Source organism: Notolepis coatsorum (assembly GCF_963971535.1).
Source record: "Notolepis coatsorum genome assembly, chromosome: 16".
Taxonomy (NCBI): Eukaryota; Metazoa; Chordata; class Actinopteri; order Aulopiformes; family Paralepididae; genus Notolepis; species Notolepis coatsorum.
This window is the reverse complement of record NC_140180.1, coordinates 83,797,800-83,822,139: the sequence shown is the minus strand read 5'-3', so window position 1 is coordinate 83,822,139 and position 24,340 is coordinate 83,797,800. Positions and strand designations below refer to the sequence as shown.

The window sequence follows — 24,340 nt, the reverse complement described above, 5'->3', positions numbered from 1 at the left end:
TTCACGATCGGCGAAAATAAAGCATTATCGGAATTCACCGATCTCATATTTATACTGAATATCAGCCGATCGCTGGCCGATCGTTTGGGGCATATAGTTAGCCCTATGTGTTTTATTCAGAAACGGCAATGGAATAGGGAGGCGCCGAGGCGGAACGAACTGGTTCCAAAAAATAGTAGCCTCGCGACTACTAAACATTAGAATTAGCATTATTTGTTTGCAGCAAGAACAAAGTGCAATAAATGAAAGAAGATACAATCACAGTGTATTCTGCCTTATTTATTGATGAAACAAAACCAACAGCAACACAATTTGCCACCAAGAACAAAGAGTTTAGTCTAAAAATAAGATAGCAAATTGTGTTAGCTTTTGTGCTAATGTGACTGGGATTTCCCATTATAACCGTTAGCATTGCGGCTAGCCTACATTAACTAATAAGGCACTGGTTTCATAGCTGCATAGCTAGCTTCGAAATCCTCTATTGTCTCTGTGTGTCGCGTTGAAGATTTGAAGATGACGTCACGGCACCCTTGCTATGATGACCAGCTACACTGAGGAGGGGGGGGGGGGGAGGGGGAGAGTCAGTAGTCACTTTTTTTTAAACTTCATTTAATTATTTTTTAAAGCATCTTCATGGTTTAATGTATATGTTGCAGGGACTATTATAATCATCAGATTGGTGTGACTGTATATCAAGCATTTTTAAGTGCTTTAGAGGAAATGTCAAAATATTGCGATATCGTGTATCGTGATATAGCCAAAAAATATTGCGATATCATTTATAGGCTATATTGCCCAGCCCTACCACTGGGTAACACGGTAACATATTGGAATTCTTGATATGGTCCTAGACTACCTCAAATCCTCAATATCATCCCAACTAGACCCATACCAATTTGCTTACCATGCCAACAGGTCAGTAGAGGATGCCATTAGCTTGGCACTCCTCCACACACTCCTACACCTGGAAACACCTACAGTACGCACGCATCCTGTTTATCGACTTCAGCTCAGCCGTTAATACCATCTCCCCCAATAAGCTATTCTCCAAGCTACAGGACATGAACATCAACCCGGCCATAAACTACTGGATCCTTGACTTCCTCAGCAACAGAACCCAAAAAGTCAAGGTGAACAATCTCACATCCCGCTCCCTGACACTCTGCACTGGTGCCCCCCAGGGCTGTGTCCTCTCCCCTTGGCTCTTCTCCCTCTACACTAACCAACTCATCTCCCTGGACAGCTCAGTCAAAATGTTCAATATGCAGACGACACCACCATCCTCTGTGATCAAAGACAACAATGAGTCCTCATACCGGCGAGAGGTGGACAGAGCAGCGAGATGGTGCTCCATCAACAACCTCCTGCTCAACACCTCCAAAACCACAGAAATAGCCATTGATTTCAGGACTGCCAAAAAAACACCCAAACTCCCACTATCAATCTCTGACCAATCCATAACCCTGACGGACACACTCAAATTCCTCGGCACCCACATCAACAATAACTTAAAATCCTTTTAGCTCGCCTCGAGCATCACGTAGGCCTTAGGGGCCCCGCCTTAGATTGGTTCCGGTCGTATTTAAGCAACCGGACCTTCTCTGTCCAACTTGGTGACTTCACCTCCTCTGTGGCCCCCCTCACCTGTGGGGTGCCCCAAGGCTCGATATTGGGTCCCACCCTCTTCCTCTTATACTCCCCCTAGGCCAGATCTTGGCAAAACACAACATCTCTTTCCATTGCTTCGCCGATGATGTGCAGGTCTACCTCCCCCTAAAATCCACCCAAGGGAAAAACATCCATACAACCACTACTTGATTGCCTGGCAGAGATCAAGTGCTGGATGTCTGAAAACTCCCTGACACTGAACGAAGGGAAAACAGAGGTCATTGTTTTTAATAGTGCCCCCCCGGCCCCCCTCATCGACGCACTTGGTCCCTTGGGTCCAAACCTCTCCACCTCTGTCAGGAACCTCTGAGTTATTTTTGACAGCCATTTTTAATTCGATAAACAGGTCAGCACCGTAGTCAAAAATAGCTTTTACCACCTCAGACTCCTGGCGAAGACAAAGGCATACCTCTCTCAAAACAACCTAGAGACGGCTGCAATGCCCTCTACACAGGCATTGACAAATCCCTGCTCTGCCGCCTACAGCTGGTGCAGCCGCGTGCCTCCTCACCAAAACAAAAAAACACACAAGCACATCAGCCCAGTTCTGGCCTCGCTCCACTGGCTGCCTGTTCGGTTCAGGATAGATTTTAAATTAGCCCTAAATGTTTTTAAATCACTCAATGGCACGACTCCTCCCTATTTACCAAGTGTCATGGAGAGGGACCCTGTCGGCCACCCGCCCCCTTCTCTTCTCCCTCTACACTAAATCACTGGGTAACATTATCACGTCTCATGGCTTCTCCTATCATTGTTATGCCGACGATACTCAACTCTTCCTCTCCTTCCCTCCCTCAGATATCCACGTCTCTGAGCGGATCTCGGCCTGTCTGTCCGACATCTCCGCCTGGATGACGACCAACCACCTCAAACTGTCCTTGCCCCACAATGGTGGAATGAACTACCCACCCCAGTTAGGACAGTGTATCCATGTTCCTGTTTGTATATCAAGAGCTTCAAACACTCTGTACCGAACACAAATACCACCAACCTGGTTGTGTGGCAATAATCTTGTATCTTGTTCCCCTTTTTAAATCTATGATGACAGCTTTTTTACAGCTATCATAATACTATCTAAATAGTTTCATGATCCTAATTTAAATGTTAGGCTAAATGGCTATTATACAATGGCATGCAAATTTCTCGATTCTGATTGGCTGAAACAGTCAAGTTACTCGTGGTTATTTCTTATAACCCCCGCTCGTGGTCCCAGAACCCGCCCACAACCGAATTACAATCACTCCGCCGTTCGTGGTTTTAGAAATGAAAGCAAGATGGCGGACAATAATCTTTACGAATGGATATGTTGAAAGCGTCGTAACTAGGGATGTCCGATATTATCGGCCGATATTGGCATTAAATGTGATATCGGAAAATATCTGTATCGGTTTTTCAAAAGAAAATATATATATATATATTCTTTTTACATTTCTATAACCTTTATTTACCCAGGCAAACAAGTAAGAACAAATTCTGATTTTATTTATTGTCAAAAGTATGCATAATGTTGTGTTAATTCCACAACAAGAGATATGTAATGTTAATTACCTGAAATTATTAAGTTTTTTGGGGGGGAAACCCTGCATATATCGGTATCGGTTGATATCGGTATCGGAAATTAAGAGTTGGACAATATCGTTATATCGGTATCGGTAAAAAAGCCAATATCGAGCATCCCTAGTCGTAACGACTAAATCAAAAACGATTCTGTCACGGCGAATGTGTCAGTTTCTTACACAATGTTGGATTATGTAATTGGTGGGTCATGAGTAATTGTGGAACAAAATATAAATCGCAGGAAGTCTGCCATTTGTCAAAAGGACATTCATTTCACTGTTAATACAATTTTCAAGCAATCAATCAAACCAATAACACTCGCTCACGCGGAGGTGCGCTGTTGTAAGTGAGCGTGGGTTATTGAATTGATTGATTGATTGATTGAACATTTTATTAATGTCCGCCTTGTTTCGAACTGGTTAAGAACTGTTAAGAACTTCATTTTTAGATGCTTATATAGAAAGTAGGTAAAAAAAGAAAAAAAAACGTTTTCTTTGCACTATAGGAGGCAGATATTTTTTTACTTTACTTTCTATAGAAGCAGCTGGGAGGTGCGCTGTTTTAAGTGAGCGTGGTGTTAGATATTAAGTAGTACTTCATTTAAGAATCAACTCCGTATTGAAACAATAGTCTTTATTTCCATTCTCCGGTCTAGTGCCCGCGCACTAGACTCGCTCTCAGTATGCATTCTCTGGAGTGCACACACAGCGTCAGCTCCTATGACGTAACCACGTAACAGTGTGGCACGTCAGTACACAACATCCCCTCCTTACTAGGACATAAACTCCAATGTACCATGTACAGAAATATCAGTGAATTCAATTACTTTTTTTTCACATACAGAATACACTTCAATTCTTTTTTCCCCACTATGTCTCCCTGTTATCAAAAATAAACAAAGGTTCACCATGAACAAAACTCCCCCTTGAAAATAGTAAATGCATGTAAACATCATTGAACATGACTAATAATGCATAACAATATCTGGCACTCACTCTCTTTTTTTTGTGTGTGTGTGTGCCAGACAGGCTCCTCTTACTTAATGACAAAATCCGTCAATCTCTGAGGCATTTTGGTCTGCCTGTGGCGGTGTGGCCTTGGGTGTGGACACCCTAGTGTGAGTCTCTGCATCGGACTCTGTGTCAGGTGTGTTTTCTTTCTCCTCACCCTCAGTCCATGTCATTTGCGTCTTGCTGGATGATTGTGGAGCGGGATCCTCTGTGTAGTATCTCTTGACGAATGTCGTGTTCCTAGAATAGGTTGCTCCACTTGGTGATTGGACAACCACATTGTTACCATCTTTACTGATAACCTTGTGTGGTGTCTTGTCAAAGGTTGTTGTAAACTTGTCTGTTTTGTCTTGTTTTAGTAAGACTTGGTCTCCCACTGACACATCAGAGTATTTTGCTCTGTTCTTGTTGTCTTCTCTCTGTGTCAGTGTCTCTGACCTCCAGGTCTCTTTGTGGTGTTGTGATGTCCGGAAGCTTTCCTCTGATCTTTCTCTTGAACAGGAGCTCTGCAGGACTTTTCCCTGTTGTGGAGTGATCAATAGACCGGTAGATGGTCACATACTTGCGTAGCTCCTTCTTCAAGTCCAGCCCCTCAGACTGTGCGATGCAAATCCTCTTCATCAGTGAAGCGTTTTGTCTCTCCACCTCCCCATTGGCTTGTGCCCACTTGGGTGTGGTTTTCACATGCTCAATTCCGTTCCCGTGGCAGAATGCTTGAAACTGGGCAGACATATACTGTGGTCCACAGTCTGACCGTATGGAAATAGGTAGTCCATGTCTGCTGAAGATATTCTCCAGGCTGTTAATGACCTTTTCAGCAGTGGTCGACTGCAGGATATCGTACTCGTAATAACGGCTGTAGTAGTCTATTACAACTAATATCGAGTGTCCTGTCGGTAATGGGCCTAGTAGGTCAGTGGCTAAGTCCTGCCACGGCCCATCTGGAAGTGCTGTAGGTCTCAAAGATTCAGGCACATCAGGCCTTGACACTATTTGGCATCCGTGACATGACCTCACATACTTCTCTGCTGCCTTATCTATACCTGGCCACCACACTTTACTCCTGAGGTGCTGCTTCGTGCCTACAACCCCCAAGTGTCCCTCATGAGCCAACTCCAGGGCTCTGTCTCTGAGTGCATGTGGCAGTACAATGCGTGTCCCCCTTAACACCAACTGTCCAATTACACACAGTTCATATGCAATGCGTGCATACACTTGGCATTTGTCAAAACATCCACTCTGTATTGCAATTCTCAGGTCACTGAGTTCCTCATCTGTTGCAGAGACTTCCTCTACCTCTCTGGTGGTCAGTGCTCGTGGCGTAGCGTGTGTGGCTACAAACCGCACGTATTCCTCCGCTCCGTGCTTGTGGTTTCCGTCTGTCGTGCTTTCTCCCAGCAGTCGCGACAGGGGATCTGCAATGTTGTCCTTTCCAGGTATGTGGATTACTCTGAACTCATTATGGTTGGAGCCGCAGCACCCACCGTTCAATGCACATGGCTTAGAGGTCGGACTGTAGATGGCTTCCAGAGCCTTTTGGTCTGTTACTAGGTCGAACGTTTTCCCATATATGTATGGGTGCAGCCTCTCGCACGCCCAAACTAAGGCGAGAGCTGCTCGTTCAGTTTGTGAATATCTTGTTTCACAATCAGTCAGGCTCCTACTCGCATAACATATGGGCACCATTTCCTGCTGCTGTTGTTGTACTAGGACTGCTCCTATTCCTACTGGTCCTGCATCCGCTATGACTTTAGTAGGAGCATCTTTGTCAAAATATGCCAGAGTGCCGGCCTCAGCTAGCTTTTCTTTCAGCGTTCTAAATGCCTGTTTTTGCTCTGGCCCGAATATGAAAGCTGTGTCTTTCTTGGTCAGCCTCCGCAGTGGCTCTGATATGCTAGCAAACTGTGGTATAAAACGGCTACTATACCCCGCTAGGCCCAGAAAACTACGGGTCTCAGAGGCGTTCTCAGGCTCTCGTGCCTCTGCTACTGCTCTCACTCTTTCTGTGGTGGGGCCTATGCCCTTCTGTGAGAGTAACATGCCCATGAAAATCAACTTGTCCATGTTAAACTGACACTTTTCTTTGTTTAGAGTCAGCCCACAGTCCTCTAATCTCTTCAGAACTGCATGGAGTCGTTTTTCATGAGTCTCCTGATCTGGGGCATGAACAATTATGTCATCGGAGATATTTTCTACCCCCTCAATGCCCGCTGTAGCTGTGGCAATCTCATGCTGATACTGTTCACTAGCTGATGACACTCCAAATATGAGTCTCTTGTACCTGTATGTACCTGTGTGTACTGCAAACGTAGTGATACCTCTGGACTCTGGTGTGAGCTCTAATTGGTGGTATCCCCATTTCAAATCCAGTTTACTGAAAATGACAGACCCGTTCATTCCCTGTAAGAGCTCATCCACTGTGGGTATTGGATATCTCCCTCTGATGATAGCTGCATTAGCTCTTCTCATATCTAAACACATCCTGATGTCATCCTCATTTGCTTTTGGTGCAACTACAACAGGGTTCACCCATGGTGTAGGTCCCTCAACCTTCTCAATAATGTCCATGTCCAGCAGCTGATTTACTTTCTTCTCTACTGCTTCCCTTAGGTGAAATGGCACCCTCCTCAGGGGTTGTGCCACTGGTGTTACACTCTCATCAATATGCAAACTGATTTGCTTTGTGTTTAGTTTACCAACACCTTTAAACAGTTTGGGGTATTGCCTCTGTATTTCAGATTTAACATCTGTCACTGCTGCTATGTTTGTACCCACCCTCAGTACACCTAGCTCAATAGCAGTCTTCCTGCCAAGCAGTGGCTCCCCCCGTCCCTGTATTACAGTGAACTCTGCTTCAGTGTCACACTTTCCCACCTTAACATGACATTTGAATACACCCATTACTGGAAGAGGCACCTTGGAAGAGTATGTATACAGCGGTTTGTTAGCTGCCTTGGTAGAAACACATTTAATCTTTTTACTCTTAAGCATTTCCCATGTGTTCTCATCTACAATGTTACTTGATGCACCTGAATCGATTAGCATAAGTAGATCTACTCCCCCAACATCAAATGTGACCCTCTCAGTATTTGAATCATCCTCAACCACAAATGCATAGTCTCTGTTCCCAGTGTTCTTGTCATCAGTTTCAACACATCTCACAGTCTGTCTTTCTTTACCTTTTGATTTACAGACTTTCACGTAATGGCCTTTTCCATTACACTTCCTGCATGTCTGTCCTTTTGCTGGGCATGCAGAATCATTGGCCAGATGATCCCTGTGTCCACATCTGTAGCACACTTTGTCGGATTTGGATTTCTCTTTTCCTTCTCCACAATCTCCACGAGGCGATGGTTTCCACTTCTGGAATTGTCCCTCCTTCTTGAAGACACGGTTCACGTCTCTCTCCCCTCAGCGCCGTCTCTGTCACTCATCTTCATCGCCGCCATTTGCGTCTCCACTCGTTCACACTGTGACGCTATTGCCAAAGCGTGCGGCAGCATCAGTTGCGGTTCCTCCAGCAACTTTCTCCGTACATAGTCTGACGTGCACCTGCTCAGCACCGCATCTCTTATTTGATTGCTAATGTCCGCAGCAAACGCACAGTCTCTGGCAGCCTGACGAAGCCTCGTCACAAACTGCTGTACAGTTTCACCCGGTTTCTGTGATACTTGGTAGAAAGCTTGGCGCGCAAATGCAGTGTTTACCTGCAGCACAAAGTAGTCATTTAGCGCCTTAACAGCTTTAGCATAGTCCGTCGGTCCTCCCCCGTCGGGCAGTGTAGAGAATACATCTTGTACGTCCGTACCTGCATGATGTAAGAGCATAGCCCTTCTTCTCTGTCTCACCGTGGCGTCCACACCGACAGACAGAATCAACCCTTTCCCGTCAGCGTAAAGCTCAAACGCCATTAGTCACCTGGTCCACCTTGGTCCCAGTGTAGCCGGCTCATTGTAGCATTCAAACTTCGGCAAGTTGTCCATGTTCTCGTCTCAACAACGTGATAACTCTATACAGATTCAACTTCGGAGTTTATCCTTGTTAGATATTAAGTAGTACTTCATTTAAGAATCAACTCCGTATTTAAACAATAGTCTTTATTTCCATTCTCCGGTCTAGTGCCCGCGCACTAGACTCGCTCTTGGTATGCATTCTCTGGAGTGCACGCACAGCGTCAGCTCCTATGACGTAACCACGTAACAGTGTGGCACATCAGTACACAACACGTGGGTTATTGAATTGATTGATTGATTGGAAATTGTATTAATGTCCGCCTTGTTTCAAACTGGTTAGGCTTAGGCCCTCTTTCGAAGTCGCCCTCTTTCGAAGTCGGTTATGCTTAGAGTTTATCTTTAGAGCAGAGCGATAGACCACCAGCCCTGATTCCAAACTCTAAGCATAACCGACTTTGAAAGAGGGCGACTTCGAAAGAGGGCTTAAGCATAACCAGTTCGAAACAAGGCAGACATTAATAAAATGTTCAATCAATCAATTCAATAACCCACGCTCACTTAAAACAGTGCACCTCCCAGCTGCTTCTATAGAAAGTAGGTTAAAAAAGATTGCCTCATATAGGGCAAATAATATATATATATATTTTTTTTAACCTACTTTCTATAGAAGCATCTAAGAATGAAGTTCTTAACAGTTCGAAACAAGGCGGACATTAATAAAATTTGCGCTCACTGCATTCTTGCCTTGAAACAGCGCACCTCCGGGCTGCTTCCACATGGAGGCCACTTTTAATAAAAAAATTTAAATTTTAACTACTTTTTCTGCGGATGGTTTTGTCAATAAATCTTCAATTAATGTGTGTTTATTGTATAGCAATAAGGTTGGATGAATTCGGCAATTGTATAAAAGCATTACATCACACGACAGAGTGTGTTATATAAATTAGATCATGCCTATGGGGGTCTAACGACCCTCGGCTGTGCCTCTGGCCTAACAACCACCCATAGGCGTGATCTAATTTCTATAACCCACTCTGTCTCGTGATGTAATGCTTAACTATGTCTATAGGTGTAGTTAACATGGTAAATAGAAATGGTAAATGGCATTTATATTAGGGATGCACTGAAAATTCGGCTACCGAAAATTATCGGCCGAAAATGGTTAAAACTGCTCTTTCGGCTTTCGGCCGAAAGGGTTTTAGCACCGAAAATATATCACCGAAAGTCAAATAACGTGTTGTTGTGATGACGTCATCAAAACGCGACTACAGACATACCGGTAGCATGCGCAACATGTAACGTGAGCAGCTTGGCAGCTCTTCCTGCATTCTACAGCCTGTGATAACTAACTCCTCTTGGGAGTAGGGATGCCCCCCGAAACCCGGTTCTAAACTAAATTAGAAAAAACCGGAGTATTGATCAGCTCCGACGTTAACGGTACTGCTATCAGTAGTCTAGGAGCGGATTAGCTACGGAGCTAACAGTGTACCATCCATCTGCGACGCAACGGTGGCAGCAACAGTGGACACTGAGTAATGTTAACGTTATGACGAGTTCATACTACACTACACGTATGAACTCGACATAACGTTAACGTTACTCCGTTTAAATGAAGTGTTTAATTAGCAGCAATCTGTTGTTGAAAATGTATCGTTAAACCGGAAATGGAAATGCGAGGACAGGAAGTCGTCATCAATCGTTGTAGTCTTTTAGTCTTAACAGTCTGGAATTAATGTATGCATTCAAAAGTGCTGAATAAATGTTTTATGGGCCCATAATAGTGATTATTAATATTATTTAAGTTAAGTTTAGCCATAATCATGTCTTTTGCCATAATCAGGTAGCTAAAAAAAAAAAAAAAAAACATATATATATTTATGTAACTGAGGGGTACAATTCCCTGACTGTATTGATAAGTATGGTATCATTAAACCACTACCACTTTATGTACTTTAATTACTGGCCATACAGTACACGATATATGAATATGATGAACACTTCCCACAATGAAATCGGTTCCAGTCAAAGGTATTAATCAAGTATTTAATGGAGCAAAAGGTACATAGGATACTTTACATTATTCTTTGAATGCACTTGTAAGGCAAAGGAGTATGCGTAGGCAAATCAATAACGAATGTCCATTCTCTGGTTACGCAGGAGGTAATTATACAACCTGAATCTTAAGGAATTATATCTATGGTACACTAGTGATAGCGGGAGATACTGGAAGGGGTTCCCACTGGTTGTAAGCCAGCAAGGGGGGTAGAAGATCTGTCGGTAGTAGGACGTCTGGTCAACGATGACTAGGGAGACTTCAGGTACAGAAGCCGGTGCAGTAGTCTCTTGATCCACAGACGAATACAGCTTGGTTCTCTTGTAGACTGTAGCTCTACAGTGAAGAAAGCTAGGCGGCCTCAGGCTCTCTGAGCGCCGACTCGACTTGACTCCTCTCGGGGTAAATCCAACACGTGCAGGCGTCGGCGATTATCCGCTCCATAAATCATAGGACCAAAGCAAATATATTCCAGCCGCAAAGGCTATGCAGTCGTCAGGTAGATTAATCCAGTGTACATGTCCACACGGTTCTCGCCTAGGTCTCCTCGGGTGAAGGCGCCATGCGGTCGGCCCAGCCTGGATAAGAACTCTAGCTAATACGAGAAAGCGTTGGAGATGCTGGTCACTATAGAATTCTAACCGCACGATACACTATACACAAATAGACTATTAAAGACTCAATAGAAATATGTCGCACTCGACGGTATAGTGCCAAACTCTGACAATTCAGTTATTAATTCGCACACGGTCTCGATACTCTATTCTGAGGCCAAACAGGCCATACTTCACTGCACGTTGTATCGTGGGTGAGGCTTCAACTTATCGGTAACATGCTAAGTGCACGAAGGGTACGGAGGTAAGGGGCTTCTACATTCACCTGCGCCGTATTTATACGCACGGTGAACAAATAGTGCCACTCTCATTTCTGTCGCCGTATCCCTGGGCAAGGGCCGGGCAAGTACAGACATGTCGTGTCGGTGACTTTGAACTTGGCTCCGGGGGCCGTTCCCTGGCGCCGGTGGACCACTGTCCAATAGGAGAATGAAATATTATGGGCTGGACTAAAGGGATATTCCGTGTATATGTACAAGGAATATACAAGGGATATCAAACGATATACAAATACTATGCAATATATATCAATAAATAAATATATATATTCGGTTTAATCTGATCCTTTGTAACAGCCGCCCCCTAATTAGTCCCACCTAATTAGCTAAGCAGAGACAGATTAACCGCACTGTCCACTACTCAATGTCTGCTGTGAGGGTCAGTCAGTTCACAGTCATGGGGTCATGGTCGTCATCGAGCGAGTCGGGGAGCCTTGGCGACTCTATCAGCCTCGCCACGGGTCGGTTGTAGGTCCGCCCTTGGACGAGCACTTCTGCCACTCTGACCTTTCCGTCGGCACCAGTGGTCACTTTGCTTACGCGGCCGGCCGGCCACGCAGCTCGGGGTAGTGACTGGTCTGTGGTCATGACGACTGGACGGGATGAAGGGGGGCTTAGGAGGAAGCGGGCCTGAGACTGCTTTGATCTGTGCTTGGCTGTGCCTCCTCCTCCTCCGTCTGTTTCTCTTGTTTGCTCTGTACCCCGTCTGAGGAGGGGCCGGTCCTGGCCGCCCCGTCAAGGAGTCGCTTGGGGTGCTGGGTTCGAGGTCAGCTACGTCTGAATCGCAGCTGAGGGGGGTGGAGTTCCGAACTCCCTCTGGTGCCCACGGTTCTCTCACGGGCCTCTCGCTTAATGTCAATAGCCTCTGCTGTACGAGGGAGTGGCCGGTGTCGCTCGCCTTTGTGTGTAGGCAGCGTGTAGACGTGGGTTGACTGTCAAGTCCGTAGAGGGGGCCCTGGAGCGTCCATCCTAGTCAGGTCTGAACCGCGACTGGGCATCCTTTGGGTCCGATGTGGGCCGCCCCAATTGGGAGAATGAGGTCCGCGTGGTCGGAGCCGATGAGCAGGGTCGGTGTGGCGCCGTCGATAAGCGGTATAGGTAGTTGACGTAGGTGCACATACTTCTCCATCAGCTGTGGGATGGGGTAGGTGTACTGGGACAGGCCTATGTCGTGGCTGGTGAAGACGTTGGTTATATTATACTGCTTCTCGGGCTGGTCCACCGCTGCTATCTTGAAGGAGACCTTTTCACCTTTTATGGTCTTCTGGTCCCTTCTGATGGTGCGTATGGTCATGGTATCTTTGACACCCCGCAGGCCCAACTGGGCTGTGGCGGAAGCGAGGAGGAGAGTCTTTTCAGACCCATCGTCCAGGACGGCGTAAGTGTCCAGGACCTTGTCCTCGTAGCTCAGGAGCACTCTGACCACTTTGAGGAGCACTCGGGGGGTCCCGCTATGCTGGTCAATGTGGAGCACTCCTGTTGGTGGTGACATAGAATCTATATGGTGCGAGTCGCACCGCGACTCCCAGTGTCTGCTGTAGCAGTCGGGACACCAGGGAGCGGTCTGGTGGAACTCTGGTGCTGGTGCCACCGCCTCGGCATGGTACATTACCGCGACGGGCCCACTCTGTTGTCCTGGCTGACGCCTGTTGATGTCATGCAGGACCTCCAAGTGGGTGCCACCGCACCTGCTGCATTTCTTTTTCAAGCGGCACTCAGCTGCTAGGTGGCTGCGCGCGCAGCGGAAGCAGCGGCGGTGGTCCTTGACCCACTGACTCACATCATCCGTGGTCAGCTTCTTGAAATCTTCGCACTGATACAGCCGATGTTCTCCCTCACAGTACTGGCACTCAATCTTCCACTGGTCCTCTTTCGTCGAGGGGGTACTGTGGTTCTTGCTGCTCGGTACTGATTCTGATTGGTGCATGACGGTCACCAATCTGCGGCCATCGTTTGCTCCCCTAGGTCCCTCTCTGGAGCTTGGTGTGCTCCGCATGAACGTATCCAACCGTAGGCTGTTGACTTCTCTCGCCAGGAAGTCGGCTAGGTCTAGGAGGGATGGCTCGGGACCGTTAGGATCACGGTGGTCTCTTTGCCGCCTGAAGCGCTCTTGTCGGGCGGGCGGAAGCTTCTCTAAAATCCTCTCGACATTAGAGTTTGCGTACAGTTCGTGCATACCCTTTTCTCTTTGCGCCCCCAGCATCCCTACCAGGGATTGTACCTTGATAGACAGGTCATCTAGTGAGCGATTGTCTGTGGCTGGGGGTAGGCGGTCAATATGCCTTATCTCTTGTATTACGTAGTCCCATATGCGTCCATATCTTTGGTCGAGTGCTGCTAGAGCCGCGGTGTATGGGGTAGTAGAGGTGGCATAGGCCAGCGCTATATTGTGCGCTCGGGGCACCTTGAGGTGCTTCAGTAGGATAGCATATTTGTACGGTTCATCAACTACATCGGACATCATTGTCTCTAAGCACATTCGTAGCTCTGTGTACTGTGCTCTGTTCTCGTGTGTGAAGTCCGGGAACGTCGGTGCGCCAAGGTACGATGCCATGGATGACTGGCACATCGGTGAGCGTTGGGGGAGAGGCCTCCTAGGCGAGTCTCCTCTTACGTGTCGTCTTGGGCTGGTACTTGGTGGGTACCAAGGGCCTGGTACCCAGGTGCTGTTCCTCTGGGCTGGCGGTGCGTCAAACTCACCCGTGAGTTGAGTCGGGGGTTTGTAGCGCAGTGCCTCGGGGCTGACTTCTGGGCTGTACTGGACCTCCTGGTCCAGAGTACGTTGCTGCTGGTCGGGGCTGTACTGGGCCTCCTGGTCCAGAGTACGTTGCTGCTGGTCGGGGCTGTACTGGGCCTCCTGGTCCAGAGTACGTTGCTGCTGGTCGGCTTGACATTCCTCCTCTTCCTCCTCCTCTTCCTCTGCGAGGACCTGGAGTCTTCTGTTCAGTCTCTCGGCGTGGTCCGGTTCTTCCCGGTTGCTGGGTCTCGTATGGACCGGTCGGGGAAGGGGTTCGGAGACGTGGACAGGATCCTCCTGTTGGCGGGGTCCCGGGTTGCTTGGTCGGGTAGGGGAATGCGTCCTAGACCCGTGTCGTGACGATCTCTGGGAGCTCCGTGCGGAGAGAGGGGGTGTCGCCATGGCAACCAATTTGTCCATCAGCTGCGCCTGCAGCCGGTCGCGCTCTGCCTCGCGCTGGGCATGGGCTGCGTCGCGCGCTGCTTCGCGCTGGGTATTGGCGGCGTCGCGCTGCGCATTGGCGCTGGCCTGGGCGGCGTCGCGCTGTCCGTTGGCGGCGTCGCGCTGCGCATTGGCGCTGGCCTGGGCGGCGTCGCGCTGTGCGTTGGCGGCGTCGCGCTGGGCATTGGCGCTGGCATGGGCGGCGTGGAGCTGTGCATTTGCGACGTCGCGCTGTGCATTGGCGGCGGCGTGCTGTGCATCGGCGCGGCTTCTTTCTATGTTCTCTTCCGTCTGAAGGCGTCTGGTCTCCAGTCTTATGCGATCTTCGTCGCTCCGTTGCTGCGCCTGAAGGCGTTCTCTTTCCCTGGAGGAATGTTCGCGCTCACTAAGCGTCTGTGCTTGGAGTCGATCGCGTTCGGTGGAGGCTGCCAGGGTGGCGATGAGTGCCTGCGCCAGCATCTTGTCCGCCTCGCTGGGGGAAGACGCCGGTCGAGGCGATCGGCTCCCGGCAGTACTCGTTGGAGATCCGTTCTCCTGTCGCGTACCGAGGAGATCCATCTCCTGGGTGCGCGTCTCTTCTTGTGGTGGGTCGGGTTCCATCCCTGGAGGGCTTTCTTTATCCTGGAGCTCTCCGGGGACTACTTCTTCGGTCTTGGCGGGGGGTAAAGTCGTGTCAGGTCCCTCCTGGTCCCTACCGTGAGCTTGGTCAGTTACGTTAGAACCCACTAGGGTCTCTACTGGCGGGGTAGCCTGGGCGATAGGGTCGGACATAATTTTACTATCCGCTTTAGTTACTTTATCCGTATTTAACTTCCCTTTAAAGCTAGGTATTGGACTGACAGTGTATGCCTCTAGATAGGGAGGTGGCTGCCGTCTGCGCTGCGGGCGATCTAGCTTAGGAGAACCGTTTTGTGGAGTGTTCATCATAGGCCATGTCAATATTAATACCACTATATTAATATTACACTAGTTATTCTCCGGCTCGAAGGACCAATTGTAACTGAGGGGTACAATTCCCTGACTGTATTGATAAGTATGGTATCATTAAACCACTACCGCTTTATGTACTTTAATTACTGGCCATACAGTACACGATATATGAATATGATGAACACTTCCCACAATGAAATCGGTTCCAGTCAAAGGTATTAATCAAGTATTTAATGGAGCAAAAGGTACATAGGATACTTTACATTATTCTTTGAATGCACTTGTAAGGCAAAGGAGTATGCGTAGGCAAATCAATAACGAATGTCCATTCTCTGGTTACGCAGGAGGTAATTATACAACCTGAATCTTAAGGAATTATATCTATGGTACACTAGTGATAGCGGGAGATACTGGAAGGGGTTCCCACTGGTTGTAAGCCAGCAAGGGGGGTAGAAGATCTGTCGGTAGTAGGACGTCTGGTCAACGATGACTAGGGAGACTTCAGGTACAGAAGCCGGTGCAGTAGTCTCTTGATCCACAGACGAATACAGCTTGGTTCTCTTGTAGACTGTAGCTCTACAGTGAAGAAAGCTAGGCGGCCTCAGGCTCTCTGAGCGCCGACTCGACTTGACTCCTCTCGGGGTAAATCCAACACGTGCAGGCGTCGGCGATTATCCGCTCCATAAATCATAGGACCAAAGCAAATATATTCCAGCCGCAAAGGCTATGCAGTCGTCGGGTAGATTAATCCAGTGTACATGTCCACACGGTTCTCGCCTAGGTCTCCTCGGGTGAAGGCGCCATGCGGTCGGCCCAGCCTGGATAAGAACTCTAGCTAATACGAGAAAGCGTTGGAGATGCTGGTCACTATAGAATTCTAACCGCACGATACACTATACACAAATAGACTATTAAAGACTCAATAGAAATATGTCGCACTCGACGGTATAGTGCCAAACTCTGACAATTCAGTTATTAATTCGCACACGGTCTCGATACTCTATTCTGAGGCCAAACAGGCCATACTTCACCGCACGTTGTATCGTGGGTGAGGCTTCAACTTATCGGTAACATGCTAAGTGCACGAAGGGTACGGAGGTAAGGGGCTAAGGGCAGGGACGTGCACAGGACTTTAGAAAGGCAGGTGCCTGAAAAGTTGAAAAGGGCATATTTTATAAAATGAAATGCGAGCGCGCAAAGCGCGCGAGCCCGATTTTTTTGGTTAATACAAGTCTATGGTACATTCAGTTTCACCGATGTCACCAAAACTACATAGTGTCCCTTTAATAACACAATATGCGCTCCAGACCAACAGCTGCGCAGTAGCAGTACTGTCTATATGTATGTCATGTATGTCATATATGTTACGATGAATTGAAAATGGGGGACCCTGATGTAAACAAGACGAAAGTCTTTCTCTGGTCTGCATCCCCTTAACAATTGTATGTATTGAGCTGTACTGTACTGTACCCATTCTGCAATCTGTTAATACAGTTTTCATTCATTCATTCATTCATGCGGGCGCGCTGTGTTGAGAGAGCAAGAGAGAGAGAGAGAGAGAGCGAGAGAGAGAGCGAGAGCGAGAGAGAGAGAGCGAGAGCGAGAGAGACAGCGAGAGAGAGAGAGAGAGAGAGAGCGAGAGAGAGAGAGAGAGAGAGAGAGAGAGAGAGAGAGAGAGCGAGAGAGACAGAGAGAGAGAGAGAGCGAGAGAGAGACCGCATTAACTCACTTGTTAGTTGAAACGTGGTCCAGGTCAGCAGGGCTTGATGAAGTATTATGTCCACTGTCCCACAGGCCACAGTCACAGACTGTTGTCTTGATGTTTATCCACTGTGACTCCAGACTGCATCCAGCCAAATCGCTTATTGTTAGCACTGTAGCTTTGTTGTTGTCAGCACACATTATCTCTTGAGATAAAGCTGGGAACGAGGTTACAGCACATGGGACATTCAGGAAGTCAAAAAAGATAATGCTTGCCGATTGGTGCTAAGAACAGCAGGGCGGGTACAAGCGGTGTGACGTAATTGGCAGACTCGACTGTCAATCAAAATTATTCTGTTTCTCCGTCAGAACGAATCCAGGCTGGAAGGACGTATTATTTACGAGAGGGGTGGCATTTCTCTCTCTTTCTTTACCTAATATTTAGATGCTATCGTGACATCTTTCATTTGGAAGGGCAGGGCAGTATATCTATATGTGCAACAGAAAAAAAAAAAAAAAAAAAAAGAGGGTGGCATAAAAAGGGCACTTTCTAATGAAAAATGAAAAAGGCAGGTGCCCGGGCACCCCTTCACCCCTATGTGTGCACGTGCCTGGCTAAGGGGCTTCTACATTCACCTGCGCCGTATTTATACGCACGGTGAACAAATAGTGCCACTCTCATTTCTGTCGCCGTATCCCTGGGCAAGGGCCGTGCAAGTACAGACATGTCGTGTCGGTGACTTTGAACTTGGCTCCGGGGGCCATTCCCTGGCGCCGGTGGACCACTGTCCAATAGGAGAATGAAATATTATGGGCTGGACTAAAGGGATATTCCGTGTATATGTACAAGGAATATACAAGGGATATCAAACGATATACAAATACTATGCAATATATATCAATAAATAAATATATATATTCGGTTTAATCTGATCCTTTGTAACAATTTATATTAATCATTTTCGGCCTTTCGGCATTCGGTTTTCGGCCAACTGTTTCCTATTTTCGGTATCGGTTTCGGCCAAGAATTTCCCATTCGGTGCATCCCTAATTTATATAACTGCTTTTATCCAAAGCGCTTTACAACTTATACCTCACATTCACCCATTCATTCACACATTCACACACCAACAGCAGAGACAACAATGCAAGGTGGAAACCTGTGCTCATCGGGAGCAGTAAGGGCTTAGGTGTCTTGTATATTGCTCAAGAACACTTCGGACGCGCTGCCGGAAGGAGGAGCCGGTATCGAATCAGAATCGCTCTACCTCCCCATACATAGATATTTTAGTTATGTACATTAGTAATATAATATATTGCAATATAACAGCTTTCTATTCCCTGACTTCATCTTGCATGGGGACCGCTGCTTTCTGAAGCATGGAGCTGTCAGTCAACCCAGGAGGAGGGAAGATTAATTATGAAGAGTAATGCATACAGTATATCCTATGGGAGATTTAGAAATGTAATTGCTGATCTGCCTGCAACAATTTGCAATTGTTTTTAGTCTTTTTACCCATTATTCTGCACTTTATCAATGTATTTATATTTTATTATTATTTGAATATATCAATGTTTATTATTAACTTGTTGAATAATCTGTATGTCTCGACGACATTGGAAATGAGGGTGACCTCAATTGTCCTTTCGAGAATAAATAAAGGTTTGAACAATAATCAAACAATAATCTTAATGAATCTTTTCAATCTGGCTTTAGAGCCTTACACTCCACCGAAACGGCGGTTACCAAAGTCACAAATGACTTACTGCTCTCTCTTGACTCAAACCTAACTTCTGTGCTCTTATTGCTTGATCTCAGTGCAGCCTTTGATACTATCGATCATTCGATTCTTCTAGGTCGGCTTGAGAATCATGTTGGCATTCGGGGTCACACACTTGCTTGGTTTAAATCTTATTTAACTGATAGAACACACTGCGTGGTCTATAATGATTTAACATCTGAGACCCTCCCAGTGCAATGCGGTGTCCCACAAGGCTCTGTCCTGGGCCCTTTGCTATTTTCGATTTACATGCTACCCATCTGCAATATCATACGCAAATTTGGCATAAACTTAAATTTTTACGCTGATGACACCCAATTATATATACCTATTGAGCCAAATGATTCCTCCCAATTACAAAATCTTGAGGCTTGCCTGCTTGCCGTCAAAAAATGGATGTCGCAAAACTTTCTACTCCTTAATGCAGATAAAACTGAGATGTTAATTGTTGGCCCCCCAAACCACAGAGGCCTGTTTCAGGACATCTCCCTCAACTTTGATACTCGTCATGTATCCCAGAGCTCCACCATAAGAAAACCTCAGAGTCATGTTTGATTCATCCCTCTAATTTAATGCACATATAAACAATTTCACCAAAATTGTCTTCTTCCATCTTTGTAATATCGCAAAAATTCGCCCCATTTTAACTCTGGCTGATGCTGAAACACTAATTCATGCTTTTGTCTCATCACGTCTAGACTACTGTAATGCACTTTTTTCAGGCCTACCTAATTCAAGCATAAAAAATCTTCAACTCGTGCAAAATGCGGCTGCACAGATACTAACTAAAACTAGAACATTTTATCACATCACACCAGTTTTGTCCACCCTACACTGGCTTCCTATTCAAGCCCGATCTGACTTTAAAGTGCTACTCCTCACCTACAAAATTTTAAATGGGCTTGCACCGCTCTATCTATCCGATCTCATCTCTCGATACTCGCCCGCTCGTGCTCTGCGCTCACAAAATGTGGGGCTTCTATCGATTCCTAGGGTTAAAAAGAAATCCACCGGCCACAGAGCCTTTGTCTACCGCGCTCCCTACCTGTGGAACAAATTACCCATCTTTTCTCTCTCTCCTTCAACCTACCCTGATCTCTCCTGGTCGGGGACTGACCCTTAGATTAATCTGTCTAGTTTAGTTAGGATGTCTATTTGCTCCCTTGTCTGCTTTTCTGCAGACATAGGAGAACCTTTTAACCTCTGTCTCAACCGGTCCCATGGAACAGCTTCATACCGTCTTCTGTCTGGCCTGCAGTGCTGAACCCTCTGAGTGACTTCTCCTGCCCCCACGGGGCATACGGCCCTGAGCTATTGTCTTGTATCTCATCCTGTATCCATATGCTTGCAGTAGTTCTATCTATTACTCTATTTCACAATTTTCTTATATACTATGATTCTATGTCACCATGTATGCATATGCTCACTACATGTATTTATTGCTCCATCTCCGCCCACTACAAACATGGGAACTCTCTAACCCCCTCCTATTGATAGGTTTTAGTGAGTTTTTCCTTACCTTCGTGTGGGGTATGTCTGGGAGTGTTGCATTTATTTATTTTGCATTTATTTTAAAATGTTTGGACCTTATGGTGTTCTTGTTTTGTTCTTGACTTATTGTGATGTTTCTTCTTGACTTGTTTAAAGAAGAAGTGTACGGCCCATGGGGACATTAACGTGTGTTGTCGGGCCTTACAAATAAATTTGATTTGATTTGATTTTAACTGAATTACTGTTAGTCGACGTGCTGGAAAAAAGAAGATACTTCTCAGGTCACACGTTTCAAACGTTCTTTTGCTGCAGCTGTCGCGTTCCTTCACAACAAAGTGTTCATCAACACACAAGAACAACGAGGGATCAATAGATAATGCAATGTTTCTTACACGCAAACTTTGACTTGACATTCATATTGATTTACAATACGATTAAGTCATTTAAAAGGAAACATGAAACATAATCGAAAATGGAATCATTGAAAATGAGCAAAAACGACTCAATAAGCCACAGAAGACATAGGTCCTATAGACACACTAGTTCTGAAGGTGTGTGGATGACATTCATCACGTGGCCTGGCCACATAAAATAATCCAAGAAACATGGATTTCAGTTTTATGAATATAGTGCACTTGGCACAAGGAGACATCTATGCATGATGTCACCATACCATCTAATCAATTGTGTTGTAGAAGGCGAACACAATAATTCACAATGGCCTTACCAAAATGTCTAAATAATTTGCCTGCATCAGAGTAGGTATCTAATCTAATTGCTTTAAACGATGTTCTCAAAACATACTGAAATATGTTCATTTAATCTTAATAACATTTGCAGCCAGTGTTGCAGGCTACAACTTTAATTCGATTCGATTCAAATGTATTGTTTGCCATCATACAGTAACAGCATAAGTGTACAACGAAAATAAGTTTGACATCCAACCAGAGTGCAAATGTAACGGTAAAGTGTAATGGTAATATATTTATGTACAGAGTTGTAGTATTAGTACAATGACAAACATAACATCTGACTTGATGACTTGTCGTACAGAACTTGTAAGTCGCTTTGGTTAAAAGCGTCAGCTAAAAAAATTACTAAATGTAAATGTATCTGTTGCAGGCTATAACTTTAATTAAATTGACAACAGATAATGCATTCTGCAGAGAGCGACTCACCTATCAATGCACAAGACGGTAACGATGCCCACCGTGGTGAACTGATTGCTCACATCCACCACCACGACCGCCTTGCACATGAAGTTCCCGAAGACCCACTGTCTGTCCCTGACCAGCTGGTGGATGTTGAAGGGCATCACCAGCACGAACAGCATGTCGGCTATGGCCAAGTTCAGCACGTAAATGTCCGAGACCATCTTCTTCTTACACGTGGCCACGGCATAGATAACCAGTCCGTTGGTCAGAACTCCAACCGAACAAATGAGGCCGTAGATCGATGGCAATATGTGCATAAAAGTCGCTATGTCGATGTGGCTGTTGTAGGGTGACACGGTTCTGTTCGAACACAACGGGTTCGTCAAATTGTCGATGTCTTCATGTTTGCAATATACGTCTGTATCGTTCATCTTTAAATCGTATTATCGCCTTAATTGAGAACGAACCTGCAACAATGCAGCCACCGATTATGCGCACTGGCGCCGCCGAACTGGAGCGTATTTTCTCCAAAGTTCTCCAAGTAACCCAGACGCGCTCCTCCTCACTCCAAGGACGCACGGATCCTCTCCAGACGCGCTCCTCACTCCAAGGACGCACGGATCCTCTCCTTGGTTTAGTCAATTATATCACGTGAGATTATTTTGAACTAGATTCGATCATTAAATAGGGAGAGAGAGGCCACCTGACACCACTGTAGGTCCGACCATGAAAGCGAAATAAGACGTCTTGACGCATAGCTATTTATCGATGGATGTGACACAATAACTTATTACTATTGCGCCGTGCGCGTTATCAATATAACATACAGCGTCGAGTCTTCTTAAGTGTAAGGTCCTCCCTTCAAAGATCACTCCTCTTTCACTTGATGGAACTTAAAGACACACACGAGTAAATGTCTGAGGCGCTTGATGTGGTCAAAGAGGCGGTTTAACATTGGATAATTAAGTAAATATAATAATAATAATAATAATAATAATAATAATAATAATAATAATAATAATAATAATAATAATAATAATAATAATAATACTAATACTAATACTAATACTAATAATATATTGATATAATTATTAATAATAACAGGCCTAATAATAAGCATTAACTTTAACTTAAATGTAAAATAAATGTAACTTAATAATAATAATAATAATAATAATAATACATTAATAAGAATAAAATAAGCCAAGATTCATAATGAGCTGTGACCAATGTGGCTCCAGGAAAGCACTCATATCGTAAGCTTATCCTATAACCCTAGTTATATGAGTTTAGCAAGCGCCTATATTGGAACTATCCCTTTATCCATTCTAACAATGAAAAACGTTCTCCACATGTATACACACCTATTTACCTCCGCCTGGCCACACCCACAAGCGGGTCGTGGCCACACAATCAGCTCCTTTCCAAGTCTTTCACCACCGAAGGCGAAGACCATGGGGTCCTCAGAGCGCTCGCTATATTCATATAACTAGGGTTATAGGATAACCTTACGTTATAGATCGTATAGCTTTACGCTCTGCTCTATTGGAACACAGGAGCTGAGCAGAGCGAAAAGCTCGACAGATGTACCCGCTGAGGCCCCCTACAACCATCAGAACCGGGGAGGACCCGAGCCCCCCGGTCCTCCCTAGTGGAGGACGGGAGGGAGTTCGGATCCGACTGTGCGAAGAGGGTTTAGCACCTCAAACGCACAGGGTGAGCAGACGTGGGACTTACCTTCGTTCAGAAGGACCCGCGACCACTCGGGCGCACATCCCACATGCCACCAGGGAACGGACGGGAAGCAAAACACCCCCGTCACAGCCCCCAACATCACGGGGTCGAAGGTCAAGAACCCAACCCTGTGGCAAGGCTGCAGCAGCAGAGTGCGGAGGAGGTCCAGCCCCAGGACAACCTGTGGGCTAGGACCCCCTGAAAAAATGGGCCTGGTGAGGCCAACGAGGCTGCAGCATCAGGACCCCACCAGACAGTCACTGGTGACATCACCCCCCACATCGCCAGCGTATCGGACAGGGCCCAAATCAAGAGCAGGCCCTTCCCCCCTTCCCCCTTATACACAGGCTATACAAGCAGTACAAGTGTTTCAATTTTCAAAGGGTTAACCCAGGCCAACAGGTCGACGAGAACGAGTTCGGACCTGGGCCTGGTGGACCGGGACCTACACAGGGATGCCTAGAGGGGTTGACAGCAACCTCCCAGACAGCCCCCTCCCATCCCCGCCCAGCAGGGGGAGGGAGGGGTGAAACAAATGGAAAAGGACCAGGCCCCCTAACACAGCGCAAGGTACAACACAGTATGGACCAAGCACGTCACTGTTAAGGGCAACTCGTAGTGGCATACATATGACACACACATCCACAACATCAATCCCCGTGACGCCCGGGCTGACCCGGCATTTCCCCCCCGGAAAAGCACAAAGTCCTTCGGGGTACCAGAACAGCAGATCTGCCCCCCGGCGGACAACGGGTTAACTGACCTGGTCCGGCGCGACCAGAACCAGTCCCGCGTCCTAGTCACGCAGCCATCCCCAGTCCTAAGAGGGGGGTAGGTACGCGTTTTGATTCAACATCACAGAGGGCGCCACCAAGACGGTCAGTACGCGAATGCACTGCTCCTGGTGGCCCACCTCACGGGCGTGAGACCCCTCCGCCAATGTATTGATCTACTCCGTCATCTCCCCCCGGAGATGTACTTGAGCCGTCAAGTCTAACCTAGTGCACTGGTGCTCGGTAGAGATAAAATCTCCTTCCCAGCCGCCCGCATAAAAAACGCTGTTTCTATGAATTGGGCAACCAAGGCGCGCCAGCCCATAATGTGGTTCCACATTGAAAGCACCCAGGGCCAGCGCTATATGCACGTCGAGAACCCGAAACACATCAATGGTGAATTCTAATAAAAAACACCAGACAACGTTCCCTCCATGCTGTCTGGGACGAGCAGCAGGAAGCCGT

At 46.5% G+C, this 24,340-nt stretch overlaps 1 protein-coding gene across 1 annotated transcript in view; it reads right to left on the bottom strand.

The window, feature by feature from the left end:
• Positions 1-22,131, bottom strand: part of mchr2b (melanin concentrating hormone receptor 2b) — a 55,623-nt gene extending 33,492 nt beyond the window's left edge. Inside the window, exon 1 of the mRNA XM_084331237.1 lies at positions 21,393-22,131. Coding sequence (XP_084187363.1) covers positions 21,393-21,799 — 407 coding nt within the window. The 5' untranslated portion in view covers positions 21,800-22,131. The remainder of the gene's footprint in view (positions 1-21,392) is intronic.
• Positions 22,132-24,340: the final 2,209 nt, after the last annotated feature.